General features: G+C 44.6%; 1 protein-coding gene across 1 annotated transcript in view; it reads left to right on the top strand.

Annotated features, from left to right (window-relative positions):
• The window catches only part of ADCY5 (adenylate cyclase 5), a 204153-nt gene extending 187207 nt beyond the window's left edge, over positions 1-16946 (top strand). Inside the window, exons 13-21 of the mRNA XM_071435286.1 lie at positions 1568-1684; positions 2427-2591; positions 4834-5009; positions 9283-9309; positions 10110-10242; positions 11361-11624; positions 11944-12148; positions 12914-13038; positions 14401-16946. Of these exons, the coding sequence (XP_071291387.1) occupies positions 1568-1684; positions 2427-2591; positions 4834-5009; positions 9283-9309; positions 10110-10242; positions 11361-11624; positions 11944-12148; positions 12914-13038; positions 14401-14529 (1341 nt within the window). The 3' untranslated portion in view covers positions 14530-16946. The remainder of the gene's footprint in view (positions 1-1567; positions 1685-2426; positions 2592-4833; positions 5010-9282; positions 9310-10109; positions 10243-11360; positions 11625-11943; positions 12149-12913; positions 13039-14400) is intronic.
• Positions 16947-18169: the final 1223 nt, after the last annotated feature.

Here is an 18169-nt window from a genome sequence, read left to right as displayed (position 1 = left end):
TAGGGGCTAGAGCAGAGGAAAGCCCCATTGGATTTTCCATAACCCAATTCTAGTAGAGATCTGCTAGCTGACATCTGTGTGGAAGCAGCTGGACACGGTAGGGCAAAGAGATATTTTGGTTCATGGCTTATCAACAAAGCTAAAGATTTCTATGTCACCAGAGTTTATTTGAGGGAGAAAGGTGTTTTCCTTTGTTTTATAGTGGCTGCCACTGAGCCTGAAGGATTGCATAAGTTTCCAGTGCATTTCAATCCTCATTCAGTGCAAATAAGTTACAACCCCCCTTTCCCCTTTTCTCCAGTCCCCCACAGAGCCTGTGCTGGTAGCAGGTGAAATCAACTCTTTCAAAACTCTTGCCACAACCTCTCCCTGCCTCTGTAAAGAGTCTCCAGCTAATCAGCTGCAGCACTCAGTAATTACACTGCAGGGCTGCTGTGTGGGAAGCACAGCGCTGACAAAATGTTGCATACCCAAAGATGTAAGAGTGAAGGATAAAAGGGAAAAGGAAGACTTTTAATAGAAACATTAGTCATAGTTAAATTGCAGTGCCATGGTGCTGTGCTGCTGTTTCTTTGTGTCTCTAAAAATACCCTCTAGTGGCTTGGTTATTGGTGCACTGAGTAAGGGAGGGGAGAGCTGGGCTCTGGAAAAGGCTCTGGTGGTGCTGGGCAGAGCCCCTCTGCCCTGGTGGGGTGGTGTGGAGGGGCAGGGCACTGTGGGAGGACAATCTCCCATGGGAGCACAAGGCTCTCCTGGCATTCCTGCTCCAGCCCTGAGCTCCCACTGGCACAGCAGTGGCACATGAAGGGACAGGGCTGCCTTGGCTGTCTCCTGGACACTCTTGCAGCCAGAGCAGTGCAGGGAGGCCTCAGGCCCCCCAGGGGTGACCCAGGCTGGGAAGGGCAGGGTCAGCTCTGCTCTGACACACGGGCTGTTTCCATCTGGAATGGATGCAGCAGTCAGTAGCCATCAGCAGGGAGTGCCTGGGCCAGCTGGGCTCCCTGACTGCCCTCAGCCACGGGGATTTTTGTCACTGTGAGTGTGGAGCAGAGTGCCATAGCCCAGCCTGGGCCAGCTGATCTCTGCAGAGGGTCTGACACATCACAGGGCTGGCCTGGGCTGTTTTCAGTCTGTGTCTGAAATGGCACCAGAGAGCCCCACAACATGTCTTGGTGATCAAAGGGCCATGACATGTACTCTCATTTCTGCGTTTTTAAATTTTTGCTCCAGTAATTTCCAGGCTCGAGCTCCTGGCTATTTCAGTTACAGATGGCTTGTGGTTTGCTTCTCACAACAGGATGAGCACAGCCCTGCAAGCCATGCTATCTGGGCTCAGGAGCCATCACTCCCATTAGGAAGGCTAAGTAGATTTGGAGAGCCAGCTGGGCCTGCTGCCACGAGGCAGACACGTCTCTGCCTGCCCTTGTCCCAGAGCTGCCATCCCCCATCACCATCCTCCATCCACACAGACCCATGCTGAAGGATGCAGGCAGCTCAAATACAGGTTGTAATCTGTAAAACAAGCAAGGATTTGATGTGTCTATTTGATTTTTTTTCTCTCATGCAGCTTTTCCCAGTTCCTCTCCAGACTCTTTCTAAGAAGATTGTACAGTCTAGGACCAATAGTACCTTAGTTGGAGTCTTTGCTATTATCCTGGTTTTTCTGTCTGCCTTTGTCAACATGGTATGTCCATTATTTCCTTTTGATGCATTCAGTTCTGCATTGTTCTCTTATTGGTGCTCTGCAGCATTGTGACTCTTAAAACCATTGGATTTAACATGACCCTGCCTAGGACTAACAGCATCTGAGGTTGGTGCCCTTTGCTTTTTGGACACAGAAAAGAAATGGGAGCCCAACAGCTCCATCCCTAGAGCCCATTATATGCCTGGCACTGATTTGTGCCCAAGTCCTTTTGTGATTTTTTAAATGCTTCTGCTCCAAGTACAGGGGCCCACCTGATGCAGATCCCTGCAGGAAGGGCTGGCACGAGGCTGATGTGTTAAATAACACACACTATAATAACTCCCACCATACTGAGTGGGACATAAGTGTTCCTGGGGCTTGCTGCCAGCCCTGCACGGGGCTGCCTCCTGCTCCAAGGGCAGGGATCAGCTCATGGCACGGTGATGACTCTGCTTTTGAGGTGCACTTTTGGGACTGAGGTGGTCTGGCTGTGATTCCAAACACCACTGCTGAGTTTGGGCTCACAGAGAGGTGAGCTGTTCTCTGGGGCATGGATTTTGTTAATTAATATTTTGGGGGAGACAAAACATAGCTGCTGCACATGCAGTAAAACATAAGTTGATTATTTCATCTTGCATATTTTGCTACAGCCATTTCCAAGGGGCTTTTAAACTGATATAAACTATTTTGTTTTCTTCTCTTTGTCTATGCTGTGGAGCTTAATACCATCTTTGTTTTCCAGTTCATGTGCAGCACTGTGGATCTTGCCAGCTGCATGGCTGCTGAATACAACATCACTCCTGACCGGGTGGACATTTGCCTTATCAGCAACCTGACTTCCAACTACAGCCTGGGCACCTGGCAGGGGTTCTGTGACAGTCCTTTGCCCAGCTGCAACTTTCCAGAGGTATTGCTTGGAAAAAATGGGTTTCAGAGGTCTGTCTGGAAAAAGGCTATCAAACCTTTGTGGTAAATCTCAGTGATTCTGAGGAAAGCAAGGTTGTTCTTGACTGACATTGCAGGACTGACACAGGCAGACTTAAATGTCTGAAGTTATTATCATGAATCCACATTCATGTTTAAGTTCCTTCAGGGCTGAATAATTTGTAGGCTTTTAAAATAGTTGGATCCTGCCTGTAGCAGGGGAAATGTCCCTCTCCAAGAGGTCCTTAATGGCATGCAGAAGTGAAAGTCATTTCAAAGGAGTTTGTGGGTGCTCAGTTTCACCTAAAAATCAGTTCTATGAACATCAGTGTCTAGTCATAGATTTAATGCTTCCCTCCATTGTTTTATATCCTGATGAAAAACTTGGCTTATATATTCTTTCCCAAGGTATGGTAGGTCTGGCCTCAGACAGATCAGCAGCCCAGACAGTGGTCTGCTTCAATTTGCAATGCAATTCCTGTGTCTTCAGGACATCTCATTTAGAAAAAATTAAAATGCTTCTGATGGGAAAAAAACCCAACCAAACCCTCAGCCCAAACCAGCCCAAATATGTTTTTCACATTGATAGAATACTTTAAAAAAAAAAAAAAATTATCTTTTTGCATAGCTATTCAAGACCTTTCTCCGAGTTTTTAGGTCATGGCCATTACATGTGTTGTTTACTGGAAATTGAAAAGGAAAAACAGCTCTGTTTAGGATGGAGGTAGAACTTATGTCAAGGTCATCTGGGTTTATGTGGACCTGACAAATTTATGGTGGATCTGTTACCATCCAGATGTCCAAGGTGCTACTGAAAGTCCTGGTATCCTACTGAACATATTTCCTTTTAACTTAACAGGAATATGGTCCCTGTGTGATTCAATGAGGTTTCTGAGACCACCAATACTACAACTTTTAACCTTGCAGAGGCTTTAGTGTGCAGAGGCTTTCTGCAGAAAGGCCCAGGAGCAGAATCTGGCACAGTGCAGATCTAGGAACAGTCTGTGCCCACCAAGATTTTGTATGGAGTGCTGGCCCAGGACAGAGAGGAACTTTAGGCAATGAGGAATAACCATTTTGCACACTGAGGGTGCTCTGGCAGCCTTCAGCCAGGTCCTTCTGTTCAGTGGGCCAAGAAGTGAGGAGTCCCTCACCTGCACTCTGCAAGGCACGTGTTGGATCTGCTACAGGTGTTGCCTGTCACTCCCAGTGTCCACCCAGGAGACAGTGGAATCCTACCCCTCAGTCAAGAGTGAGGAGTCAAGAACAAGCTGTACAAGTTATTTTCTCTAATTTAATATATCAGACTATTAATAAATGAGCTCAGAACATAAGCATATTTCTGCTTCAACTAGGGCTTGCTTTTAACTGAAAGGATGGATTGCCTCAGGCACATGATAGGGGGTTTTTGCCAGAAATAGGCCTGTCCAGACAGAGTGGAAGCTTAAATCTTCACAGATTTGATAGCAGGAAGGTGGTGAGCTGAATAACATGCCTCTCCTCATTTTGCATCCCTGCTGTCCTTCCCAGGAGCCATAAATGGCACCCACAGTCACACTGGGCAGCACTGGCATGCTGAACACCCAGCTCCCAGCCTGGCAGGAGCTGCTGCTGCACCACCCAGCTGTGCCAGAGGTGCTGCACAGCCACACATCTGCACCTCTGCAGCTGCTGGCTGGACAAATTATCATGGGGTGGGCATGGGGTGGGCATGGGGACGTTTGTCCAGCCTGTACCTTGCTGATGGAGCCAGTGTGTGACATTGGAGGGGACAGTGCTTCCCCATTGGCCTCAGGTGGGCATCTGTCCAGGGGGGTGAATTGCCAATACCTTTGGTCCTATGTGTTGTACAGATATGCACATTTGAGCCTAGAATTTGGCCTTAAAGCACAACTTAATCCAGCAGAACTGGTAGTAACTGTGTCCAGGGAAAAGCTGCATCCCAGCCTTGGTGTCCAGCTGTGAGCCTGTGTCTCTTGAGAGTGAAGCAGGTAATGCCTGCAGAAGAGGGCCACGGTTTTCCTGTTCATCCATTCAGTCTAAACTTCTGTAATGTGGGAGAATTCCGCAGGCAACCCCAGGTTTATATGTTTGGTCAGCTCAACAACATAACTACCAATCCCTTTCTATCCCTGTGTTTAGTTTCCTTTGTTTTCAGTTTTGATTTATCCAGCTGACATTCATCTCTCTTTTGGTTTTTTTTTCCCATTTTTGTCTTTATACAGTACTTTACCTACAGTGTCTTATTGAGTCTCCTGGCCTGCTCTGTGTTCCTTCAGATCAGCTGTATTGGAAAATTGATCCTTATGTTAATAATTGAATTTATATATGTTCTCATTGTGGAAGTGCCAGGGGTCAACCTTTTTGACAATGCAGATCTCCTGGTTACAGCCAACACCTAGTAAGTGCCTTTCACTTCTGAAATCTTTGCCTGATTTCTTTCACACAGTGATTCCAGCGTGGCATTAGGTGGATGGGAGTGCCAAGGCTGTGGTGCAAGCCAGGGACATGCATGCTGTGCTCTGCCTCTGAAGAGTAGGAGAATACAGTTCCCTTTAAGACCTTTTTAATGTGGGACTTGACTAATGAACTATCTATTAATAACAGAATATATCTGGAATCAGAGTGGATCTGTATTTCCTTTTTTCCAGAAATGGGGAGTGTAGTTAGTCATTCTTTATGCTGGTATTACACTCCCAATATAGAAATGTCATTTCTCAAATAAGAAAAAAAAATCCTCCAACAAACTTGAGCTTGTTCAGGGATGTGATGTGAGCCACCACAATATATCAAACCCAGCTTGGGATGGTGGAGTGGTGGTGCTTGATGTTTGGCCAGTGATCTACTTCCAGTTGCTTCCAGGACAAATGTCCTTGTTTGAAAAGCCAGTATCACAGCTGGGCTCAGCACAATTCCCAGCAGAAGGGGCTGGGCTCAGTGGGAATGGGCAGGTGCCCTTTTACTTCCAAAAGCTGGCTTGTCATCAGGTCACACATTAATCCTGGTGGCAGCCTCCTTCCACTGCTGTGGTGGTTCCACATTTCCTGGGGCTCCCCACACCAGGGAGGGAAGTTTGGCACATCCACAAGCCTGTCCTCCTCCAGAAGTTTTGTTTCTTGTTGGGAATTGCTCTGTTGTGTTAACTCCTTGTTTTGATGATTTCCCCTTGTAGGCAACAATTGTACTTAAATGTGAGTGAATCAACTAATGCCAGTTTAGGTGAACTATTTGTCAAGGCTGGTAGCTGTGGTTGTTCCTGCCTAGGACAGGAGGGTGTCTGAGAAGATTCCCATGGCCCTTCCCAGAGTGTTATGAAATACATTCTGTAGTTGCTCAGATTTCAGGATGGCCATTAACCATCAGCCCTTCAAGCCCAATGCATCTGGTTACTCCTCTCCTTCACATGACTATTCCATGATTTCAGCACTCCCATGTGCCCAGTAACAATTAATGGATATACAGCTTTTGCTGCCATTGCCAGTTAATGGAAGTGTAGCTTTTGCTGCCATTGGCAGTAATCACTTAAAATATTTTGTTAACTCAATGGAGTGAAATTAGGTAGGAAACCCCATGGAGCTTTCTGTGGGGAGGTATAGGGAGAATGAGGTTTTCTTCCCTTTTTTTCAGATATTAGGTGTTCCATCAGCAGAAACTATTTAGCATTTTCTAACACAATTAGAGAAATAAAAGCATTTTATATCTCAAATATAATTTCATTCTTGTAATTCAAGCACTAAGCGAAATTACAGCACTTGGAAGTGTAATTTACATCACTTCACAATCAGAATGTCAGTAATAAAGTCAGTAATAAAGTGGAGAAGGTTAGCATGTTTTCCCAGAAATAGCTTTCTGTGATGCTGTATTATCTCTCACTAAAAGGGATTTGTTCAGCCCCAGCTGCAGCTCAGCCCCACACAGCCACTCACTCACTGCCCTGTGCTGGGACGGGGGGAGAGTTGGAGGGGGAAAAGGGAGAAAACTCATGGGTTGAGATAAAGTCAGTTTAAAGGGACAGAAAAGAGAGAAACTAATAATAGTAATAATAATAATAATAGTTGAATTAGAATAGACAAAACAAGTGATGCACAATACAGTTGCTCACCACTTGCCAACCAATGCCCAGCCAGTTCCTGAGCAGCAGCCCCAGGCCAGATTTCCCCCCAGTTCCCATACTGAGCCTGATGCCATGTGGTATGGAACATTCCTTTTGGCCAGTGGGGGTCAGCTGTCCTGGATGTGTCCCCTCCCAGCATCCTGTGTCCCTCCAGCCTGCTCCCTGGGGTTGTTGAGGAGCTGAAAAGTCCTTGACTTAGTATAAACACTACTTAGCAACAGCTAATACATCAGCATGTTATCAACATCCTTCTCATACTTAATCCAAAACACAGCACTGCACCAGCTAGGAAGAAATTTAACTAAATTCCAGTGGAATCCAGGACAATTTGTTTTGTCCAAGGAGCTCCATGGATGGCTATTTATTGCCCCGGTGTCTGGAAGGCCATTTGTGTGAAATGGGAGCTCAGCATGTAGCACAGAGTTCAGAGATGGACCTTTTTGTCCAGCTGATACTAAAAAAACAGAAAAGCCACCATGACCTCATACTACTTTAATTGGGTGCCCATTGTAGCTACATAATTAGTGTCTGCTCTGCAGCCACTATGGTACTCTGACTAATTAGAAGTGATGCAGGTGTCACTTCACACTTGTGTGTACAAACCAGCCCAGCATGCAGGCAGCTGAAGGGCTGATTACAGCACGTTGGGCATTGCCAGACTTGGCAGCAGCCACACCAGTGTGTGACACAGGGAGTGTGACTGCATGCACAGGGCTATGGTGTTCCCTTTTCCTCTGCAGAGGAAGACAAAACTAATGCATTGCTTTAAAGATGTGATGGGCCAATGTGGTCTTCTAAACTGAGCTCCTGCACAGGGAAGCCCAAAGAGCTTTGCCCTGTGATTTGTTCATCAAAGCCATCATTTCTGTTCCAGCTGTCTGTCCTTGCAACTGTGGCTGGGAAAAGTGAGATGCTCTGGTCCTGTGGGAGCTGTCTCTAAAATGAACTGTCTTTCCTGCTAAAAATGTGCACTTCACTTGAGCAGGAGTGTAGTTAGCAAGCTTCTCTCTGTGTTCCCTTCCAGTAATTAAAGAACCATCTGCTACTGGAAATGTCTGTTCCATGGGGGAACAACCTACCAGTGTAACACCCCTACTGCCTGCACTGGGCACCTTCACTCATCCAGAGTTACTGTGAATACTGGCTTGCTGCACTTCTGCAATGTGGGAGTCTCTGATGAAGGCTTTAGAGCAAGAGTAGCACCCACAGAGAGCTGCAGCCTCAGTACTAAGGGTCAGGTCTGCCATGCTCCCATCATGAGGGAGGGTGATAAGGGAGGGCTGTCAGTCATCCTTGGCCAGGTGATTTAGGGAAGCATGGGAATCATACTCTGTGTGGGAAGTGTCTCCAGCTAGATCCAGCCTTTCATGGGGGAGTTCCCAGGCTTTATGTCTGTGTCCAAGCACACATGTTCAGTGCTGGAGCTGACCAAGAGCCATGCAATAGATTGTGTGCAAGACAACAGTGGCTTGCAAAATCCATGTCAGAAGAAATTCCATGCTCAGAACTGCAGAAAATGTCTTGGAACAAACAAGGTTAGAGAGTCACTAGGCTTTTATTTTTTGATGTTATGCCCAGTTAGGTTCCCTTGCCTATTTTGATTATTTAGATGTCTGATTTGTGTGCAAGGTTCCCTCCAACCCCATAAAACGGTGGCCAGGAGCTCTCTAGAGAGCTGTCACATTCTCAGGCTAGTCACATTGGTAGCCTGCAAAGTTCTAATTGCATCAATGACACTACAGTAATTTAAACCCTGATCTCTTTCCTTCCATTTCAATAGTGTTTTAAAAGATGCTTGTGCATGGTTCTCAGCCACCTAATACTCCACCCACACTCAAGAACAAAGCCAGCAGCATTAAGCAATCAATCAATCAGGAGCTCAGACAGCTGCTACCTACCAGAAAGCTCCCTTGTTCCGTGCTTTCAGTGTCAAAAAGCACCTTTCACACCTTCCATCTCCCCCAGCAGCTCTGATACACGTGGGTACTTTGCAGAATTGTCAGTAGTAATAGGGAGGTGCTGAAGGGTTTTCTTCAGTGCCCTTGTGTGTGGTACCCAGAGCTGGGCACAAGCTGGCTGTGAGGAATGTGCAGAAGAAGAGAGCAGGATTAGAGTTAAAGGAATTAAATACATCTCCATGCCACAATAAAAGGAGAAGAAAACAGCTATCCCTCACAAGATAAAAAAGCCCAAAGCTTTCTTCCTTAGGCCAAATTTTGTAGTCTGACCTAATGAAGCAGTGATCGATGTACAGGCATTTGCCAAGCATCCCACACTGACATTAAAATCCCAAATTATTCTCTCACTCTTAATGCTTCTTTGATATTTTACCCACATTAACCATGTCACACTATCACTCTGGAGTTTTGAGTGTAGCTCAGAAGCCTGTTTTCTCCTCCCCCTCCCATCTTTTAGTAGTTTTCTGCTTCCAAAGAGCTGTAGCCCCACACAGTGTTAGAGGTGCCACACTGCAGAGGAGCTGTGCAATGATGTGCACAAGGGCAGGAGCTGCAGGGAGCCAAACACTCCTCTGACCTTGTGTTTGTGCTTTTTTTTTCAGCGTGTCTGCAAATGATACATCCTCATGGTGAGTCACTTTGGCATGAAATATTTTATAAGTTTTTGTTGGTAGGTATTTTCTGTTCACAAGGTGCAATAGCAGCACATTGACTCACCAGCAGTGTCTGGTGTTTGTGCATTGCTGTGAGCTGGTGCAAAACAGTGCAGATGCCCTGAGTGGACTGAGTGTTGCCCTTTTGTATGTATAGCTACTCTCAGAGCATCCTCTTTCCTGTGGGACTTATGTCAACCCAGCGATTATTTGTAATACAATTTAAAGGTTTTATCAAAATATTTTCATACTGTGTAACTCAGTAATTCATATTTAACAGTTTTTATTTGCCTGCTTGTCAGAGGAGGTGTGAATGTGCCTTAGTGCTCTTTTCAGCTTACAGAGCACTTACACAACAAAGCCCATTAAGAAGTGACTAATTAGAGAAGCCATGAGTTGGAGCAGTTCCTTATTCAGGAGCCTGGGGAAGTTAGTGCAGAAGGCAGGATGAACACAGTCTGAGGAGCTGTCAGCATTTTGGTGTTGTCACCCTTAGCATATATGGCCACTCTCTGCAGAGTGCCCTTTATATCAATGACAACCCTTTCTGAGAAGCTGGATTACTTTTCCAATTTCCAAGTCCTCCTTTAGAAACTGGCACTCGTGAGCCAGAATCTCCAGCTTTTTGTAAAGGTTTGTCCCTTTACCAACACAGGCTTGGAGGAGAATGAAAAAAAAAGCCTGAGAGGCTGGTGAGCCTTAGTGTTGGAAGTGTGGGGTGTGGCAAGGCCATGTTCCCCCACTAACAGGGAAGTTGTCTCTTTGCTCGGCTGCAGCCCCCCGGTGACGACACGAGTCGCGCTGAAGATTGTGACCCCCGTCATCATCACCGTCTTTGTCCTGGCACTGTACTTGCATGCCCAGCAAGTGGAATCCACTGCAAGGCTTGATTTCCTCTGGAAACTTCAGGTTGGTGGGTGTTTGCTGTGGGAGGATCACATGTAGTCTTTGGTGTTAACATAAAATGACTGAGCTCTTCACTGTCGAGTTGAGGAGTGTGATAAAGTGCCTTTGAATTTAATCTGAATCTGGTTTATAACTGGGCATACTAATAATGTTCTGCTCTTTTTTGGTACTTTGCATACTTTGCATCTCATCCCAGTTATTCAACCCCTTTTTTCCTTGTAAATGTACCTTGGATGGTCCCCATGGTAAAGGGTTATAGATCCGAAGGTTGAGATTAATGAATTTGGGCAACTGAGCTGTTACTGCTGCAGGAACATGTAATGTAACACAATTTATAAATATAGGAAGCTCATATTCACTGCTGAATTGTTTCCCAGAGTTCAGTGAGCTTTAGTTTGCTGTGCTCAAGGGTGTGAAAGATTCACATTTGCATTTTCATTCAGTTTCCTGTTAAGCAGTGGGAACTGGCTCAATGTCCAACCTTCATTAGCCCCCAGGCAGCAGTACTGGCTAACCAACACACTGTGGATAATGCCACACTGTGCTCCTGTCCCTCGGTTCACTGTTAATGTTTTCACTACTTGTGCCCATGAGTGATGTTGGGGCCCTGTATGTGATTCCCAAGCAAGCAGGACAGGCCTGGGCTGTGGCCAGCACTCATGGCTGGGGGGCCAAAGGGCTGCAGGTTTTATTTAGATTTTCTACCTTCTGGGTAGCAGGACATCATTCTAATTATAGGTCTTTGTGGTTTGAGTACCAGGCACTGAGGAAGCAACAATTAATTAAAGCTCCTTGGGAAGCAGATAAACATTGTAATCCTCATTTATAAATGGTAAAACAATGGAAGGAGTGAGCTGAGTGGTTAACCAGTTCAGGGCTCAGAAATACAATGCTGGATTCTGGCATTATTCTCTGCCTGCTTTTCCATACACATGTGCACAAAGAGATGGAACATTTTCCACTGCAAAACACAAGTTTCTGCATCTCTCTGGCTCTGCTCTCCTTTGCAGTTTCCCCCATTCTATTTCTGCCCTCACCGCAAGTTAATTTTCAGCTTTTTCCCCCTCCCCAGAGCAGCTCCCAAAAGATTAAGTGCATCCCTGTGTCTCCCCCTATCCTAGGCCACCGAGGAGAAGGAGGAGATGGAGGAGCTGCAGGCCTACAACAGACGCCTGCTGCACAACATCCTGCCCAAGGACGTGGCCGCGCATTTCCTGGCGCAGGAGCGGCGCAACGATGAGCTCTACTACCAGTCCTGCGAGTGCGTGGCCGTCATGTTCGCCTCCATCAGCAACTTCTCCGAGTTCTACGTGGAGCTGGAAGCCAACAACGAAGGGGTGGAGTGTCTGAGGCTGCTCAATGAGATCATTGCTGATTTTGATGAAGTAAGTCACAGAAAATCTGGGTGAGCAAAGTGAGCTGAATCCATGAGTTTAGTTGGGCTCTGCTGAGCTCTTGAAGGAGGGTGGTTTATTGAATCCATGGTTCATTTCTCCTTACTCTGGGAGTCTTCAGTTTTATCTTTTTCCCACACTGATATCCCTTCTATTCCCTTGTGATTCCTTTGAGTATCTAATCCCTTTTCTTCCTCTGTCTTCCTGGCTCTGTCCACTACTTGCAGCAAGGCAGGGCACGTGGCATGGACATTACCAGAATCTGTGTGTTTGTCAAAGTTTATTTGCTTCTCTTGCTCTTGTGACACAGATAATAAGTGAAGACCAGTTCAGGCAGCTGGAGAAGATCAAGACCATTGGCAGCACCTACATGGCTGCCTCAGGCCTCAACGACTCCACTTATGACAAGGAAGGGAAGACACACATCAAAGCTCTGGCAGATTTTGCCATGAGGTTAATGGACCAAATGAAATACATTAATGAGCATTCATTCAACAACTTCCAGATGAAGATAGGTAATGTCCTTATGCTCACAGGATTCCATGTAGGTAGTGGTCATTCTGAGGTGGGGATTTTATGGACAGTAAAAACCACAGATGTTACATTAGCTATACAGTGATGTTGATTATCTGGTGGCTGGTGACTACTTCAGCCTCTATGAAACATCACAGTGGCTTTTTAGGTTATAGCAGCATCACTCTATAGAAGCTCCCTAGGGAATTAGAAGCAGTGTAGGTGCTGCCTACACTGCTTCTACACTAAGCATGGTCTTACCTGGTGGCTGACCTTGGGCTCATTTTGCCCCTGTGCTTCCAGCTCGGGCAGTCTTGGACATTAAATTGTCTTTTAAGTCAGGGAATAAAAAGTGAAAGAAAAGGAAGAAGAAATTTGAGGATGTCAAGTGTTGTCTTTGTTCTGGAAGGCTCTGGGCTGCTGCCTTGCAGGCCCTCAGCATTGCAGGTATGTGCTGACTTCAAGTGAGCAGTTTGCTTGTTACCCAGGTGGCAAAAAACTTTATGCCATTATCTGGCACTGGAAAGTAGCTCTGGATTGAGCAGATCCCGCCCGAGCTGCCAGTCAGTTGGGCAGAAATGATGGATCATGGATCAAAGAAGCCAAATGCTATTTTAACATTTCTCTCCCCACAGTTTGGCCATAGCTCTTTACATGTCAGGGTAAAGTACAGCTAGAACCAGGGAGGCTCAGGATGGGTTTTTACTGTCTGAAAAATAACCTGCTTCAAGCAAATGGATCTGAGCATATTTCTCCTCTCCTTCCAGGCCTCAATATTGGTCCTGTCGTAGCTGGGGTGATAGGAGCCCGCAAACCCCAGTACGACATCTGGGGCAACACAGTGAATGTAGCCAGCAGAATGGACAGCACAGGAGTGCCTGACAGGATTCAGGTAAGGCAATCCCTGGAAAACTTACACTGCCAGCCCTGTGTCACTTACACATTTTGAAACTTAATTAGAATTGAAATTTTGGTTTCATTTTATTCCTTTATTCCATACATTTACCCACACAGAACTGAAAGAAAAGCCACTTAGGGAATGCTGGTGGTACCAGCAAGTTTTTTCTTTTAATCGTGACCAACATTGCAACCTTTGTTTAAAAGCTTGCACTTTAGTTCTGGGTGGAAGTGCTGAGCTGAGCTTCCTGCCCTGTGTGCCTCACTGGCACTGAGCACAGTCCTGCCTGATCCCTGCTCACCTGTGCTGCTCAGCTGTGTGAAGTGTTTGTTTCATTTTCCAAGGGCCTGATTCAGCCCTGTATTTCTGTAATTTGCTTTGCTGCTCGCTGTGCCGTGTGTGGCGTGAGGCCAGCAAGGGTCCAGGCATCAGCAGGATGGGGATACACAACAGAGAGAGAGGATTGTTGAAGGGGTTAATGGGACCTGTCTGATAATCACACAGATCCTCACCCTCCAGATGTGACCTTTCCAGTGAGTGATTCAATTCCAGTGTCCTGCTTTTGCTGAGCCAATGTCCACAGTAACAGAATGCCATTCCTTGGGAAACACTGAAGGGTTATAAAATTAGAGCAGCTGGTGTAAAGCCCAAGAGAGGCAGCCATGCTGTTTCCTTGCCTGTCAGTTAACTGGATCGATATTTATGCATCACTCTTGAGATGGTCTGTAAAGCCACCTGAAAAAGGGTGAGAAATTATATTGTGATAAATAAATACCTCAGGAAATCTGGTCTTTAAACTTCTCTTGTTCTGCAGCACAAGTGATTATTTTTGACTGACATCTGCTGAGACAATTTGGATGCTGGCTAGAATATTCCATTTGATCAGTTCTCTCCCATTGCCCACTGCCTTCTCCTTCATAAAAACAACCCCTGACTCCTAAGCTGTACATCCACTGTGTAACTTCTAGGTAATTTTTGAGGATATTTTAGTAAGTTTGACCTGTTTTCCTACTGGTACTCCAGTGATACAATGAATGCATCTGAGCAGACTGAACTGACTGGTGTGTTTTTAAAAATGTGACTAATTTGTTACACTTTATCCAGTGATCTCATTGAAAATGCAGTTTCCCCAGTTGTGAACTGTGTGTGACACCTGTACTTTCTCAGTTTTTAATGGTTGTGTTTGTTCAGCAACTTGTGCCAACCTTTCAGTTAGTGATTGATATGCAAATGTTGATTGACTTAGAAACAAAACAGTTGATCTACTTTATGTTGTCCATGGATTACTCCAAAAGCAGATGGAAAGACTGTGTGGAAGACAAGGCAAGCACCTGTTCACTCTTGTTTATTCTGCAGGTAACCACAGACATGTACCAGGTTTTAGCAGCCAACAACTACCAGCTGGAGTATCGAGGGGTCATAAAGGTCAAAGGCAAAGGAGAAATGACCACCTACTTTCTAAATGAAGGGCCTCCAATTAGTTAGCACCGACTGCAGCGCCACACAAAGATGGATTTTGCATTACCCAGGATTGTGAATAGGAGAAGAATCATTTTTTGGTAGTGAAGCTGAACATTTGGCGCAGTTGAAATTTCACCCCATGACTCATATCAGCAAATTCTTTGGCCACCCATTGAAAAAAGCAAGAGAAAGAAACCACCTTGGAGTTGTTCCTGGCTGAGTGCTAAGCTGACCAAAGATGTGCACTACAGAGTTCACAGATAAGACATGAATTCGGCATCTTTAAAAAGGCTGCTACCACAGGATGGCATAAGAAGCTATTTAAGTATTTATTGACGCAACACAACATTTACTTGGTTGAAGGAATGTATGATTCACTACAAAGCATTATTTTGGAATGGATTTGCACTCCCATAATGTTTCCATCCCATACTGCCAGCTATTTGAAGTGTACCACTGTGCTTTTATTAGCTGTTTTGAATGGGCTTTCAAAACTGACACCCACTGTTGCAGCACACAAAAAGGCCTTTTAGAAGGGCATTGGTAATGTTTTAGTGTGAAAAGACATTATAGCCTTGCCCCCTCTTTTTCCTTCTTCTCCATGGCTAAATGACTGCTCTTCTGAGTGGGGCTGGCACACCTGATGAAGGGGAAGATCAGGATAAAGGAAGATGGCTCTACAACCATATTTATTAAAAAGTCGTCTGTGCTCTTCTTTGGTATCTATCAGTTTACATGGGAAAGACTAGATGTAAACAAGAGACACTTTGTGGGGGGAACTCCCCTGAAATTTGTTGTGGGTTTTTTTGTATTTTTTATTTTGTAATATTGAAAACATGGAGATCTAACAGATATACCAAATTCTATATTTTGTAAATTATATATAAATTAGAAGGCAGGCTGTCCACACCAAGGTGTGGGGGGAGGTGTATATAACCTGTAGACTTTTGTGTAATTTTTTTCTGTGTAATACTCTGAACACAGACTTGGCAGTTTTCAGATTATCACTATACAATCAACCAACAACAAACAGGTGACTTTCCAGGCTGAATCAGATGCATTTTAGAATGAAACTCCAGAAAAATCTACAACCCCAAAGAAGAGGAAAAACCCGCGGTAGTCACAGAATTATTCCGGCAGCGCTCCAGCGGAGGGTGGCGGCTTCCCAATGGAAACAGGACCTTTGAGTTTTAGCTCCTGAGACGGTATCAAACGTGTCAAAAAGAGCTCCACCCAAATCTTCTAACTCTTAACAGGAGCTCTTATGAGAAAAGGAAAAAAGGTCATTTGAACTTTTCTTTTTAAAAAATACTTTTTCATAGATGGTCTTAATAGAATCCTGTTGATCTGAGAGTTGTCTGACATTGTAACTGCCATGTGACATTACAAGGAACTATGTGCTGCAGCATTGAGTTTACTTTCCTGTAGTAAGCACTTATTCACAGATTTTCAATTTTCAGGAATTAGATGATCTTCAAAAAAGATTATGATGGCAAGTGTGTATATGAGGTGGTCAACCTTAAAATAGTGCCATTGAGACTGTGTTGGGCATCTTTATCACTAGTGGGGGGGTTTCTGAACAGTTCACTGTTATCATTTATGTACCTTTTCTAACTATGAAAGAAAAATCCCTTGATATTTTATTAAAAAAAGAAAATTATTTAAAAAAGCTATATTTTTTATATTCTATGAGGGGAAGGTTTTGATATTGAATTTGGCTAGAACTAAAAATTACTCCAATCTTTTGACATTTAATAAACTTCTTTTCCACTCTTCTCAGGGCAGAATTATTGTAGTACTCACAGCATAATGATTGCACTATGGTGGTGGCGATTTCTTTTTCCTACTCGACAACGAGAATAAGTGAAAATCCATGGACCTGTCTTAATTAATTTGCTCTATTGCTAAGCATGACCCAAGCATTAAGCCATTTAAACATGAGCTTAAATGGCATCTCCCCTTTCCTTCTCCCTTCCACTAGGAAACATCTCTGAAAAGTATAGTATATTGACTTCTGTAAAACTGCCAAGTCTGCCCTTGTACTATACTTTTGCTCCTTTTCATCTTTCCTGGTTTGCAAAATAAACTTAAGTTGCATCACAGTGTTATGCCTTTGTCCCCTCCTCCACCTCCCATCCCCTTTGTCCCTCACTGAGTTTCATTTCCTTCATGCCATACACTTGATTTTAGGTTCGCTTTCTGCTTTCCAAAAGTCTGCAGTCTTCTTAACTTTTGATTCACCTTATGAAGTTGTGTTGTCAATGAAATTTCAAGTCCCCAGTATCTCTAGCTGTGATTGTTGACAGTGTGTCATGATCATTTCAAGGGGTATTCACACACTCTTTACTCTGGATCTTGCAAAAATGGATACAGTTATGATTTCCCATGGAAATTGAAATCTATTTAAGTAATTTAACTATATTAAACACTGTTTCACTGGTGATGTGTCTCTGTTTTATTTTAGCTGCAGCTGGCTGGTGGGATGACACTTAAGTTGTGTAGGAGATGCTGGATCTGCAAATAGAAACATCCAGGTCTTGTCTGGCACTGATGGATGCCCTGGTCCTTTGCACTGCCCCATTATGGAGCCCCAAGGGCTCAGACCCAGCAAACATCCCCTGGGTCCTTCTTGTGCTCCCAGCTGCCCCTGGAATCAGTCTCAGGGCAGCTGACAAAATACACCAGCATAACTGAACAGCTTAAATTTGTGTATGTGTCCTATTAAAAAAAAGTTTGTATTTATAAAAGCACATCACCTTTTCCAAAGAGTACCCCAGGTATGGTACTTGTCCTCTCAAGGACACTGGAAGAAGGCAGCACTGCTGCCAATGCAACATTTTCAATCTTTACACGTAAAAGTAAACACTACACATGACTGTACCAATTAACAGGAGCCTCAGGTAGAGCTGAGAAACAAAACCCTGCAGCTTCCAGCTGACTTCTTTTAGTTGAGAAGACATTACACAGGCAGCTGAAAATGAAATGCCCTACAATCTGCTATAGATTAGGAGGGATTTTATGAGTGTACTGAGAACACAGCTGCAGGAACAAAAAGCAATGAAGCATTTAAGGTACCAGTCTTTATGAAAATTGGTGGAGAACTATTTAATATTTTCTGTGCTCTCCTACATAATCATACAAACAGCAGTTTAGGCCATTGCCTGATGTAAGCAACTTTTTTAAACTATCTGTAGAAGGGTATTCCCCTGGGCAGGGAAGGCAGGAGTCTCCAATGCAGTGTTCTCTCATTTCAATTACTGTACACAGACTGGCTGTATAGTTTCCCCCAAATGCATCTTTTTCCCACCCAGAAAGCATTTTGATGAATTTTAGGTGTTTAGCCACTTCTCTCCAACACAGATCTGACTACCTCAAGTATCTGCCTGCACTTAATAAAATTATACATTTGGGACACACTGAATTTCTTAGATGTGTGTCCTCCACTGCAAATATCTACAGCCTGGCTGTTTATGTGTTACACAACGTCCACAGACACCAACACCTGGCCAAAAAGTATGCCCAGAGGCAAATATTTTCATTCTGTTAAGTTTCCCAACTGCTCCTCAGGGCACCATCACTTCCAGACTGAAGTTTAGGAGTTGTCAGAGAGAGCAAGCTTGGGATGCTGCTAGGAAAAGGGCAGCTTAGCTGTTTTAAAGCTGAG

This window comes from Agelaius tricolor, unplaced genomic scaffold, assembly GCF_023055355.1.
Source record: "Agelaius tricolor isolate 1412-34295 unplaced genomic scaffold, bAgeTri1.0.p SCAF_10, whole genome shotgun sequence".
In the NCBI taxonomy this organism is placed as follows: Eukaryota; Metazoa; Chordata; class Aves; order Passeriformes; family Icteridae; genus Agelaius; species Agelaius tricolor.
This window is presented reverse-complemented; position numbering and strand designations above follow the sequence as displayed.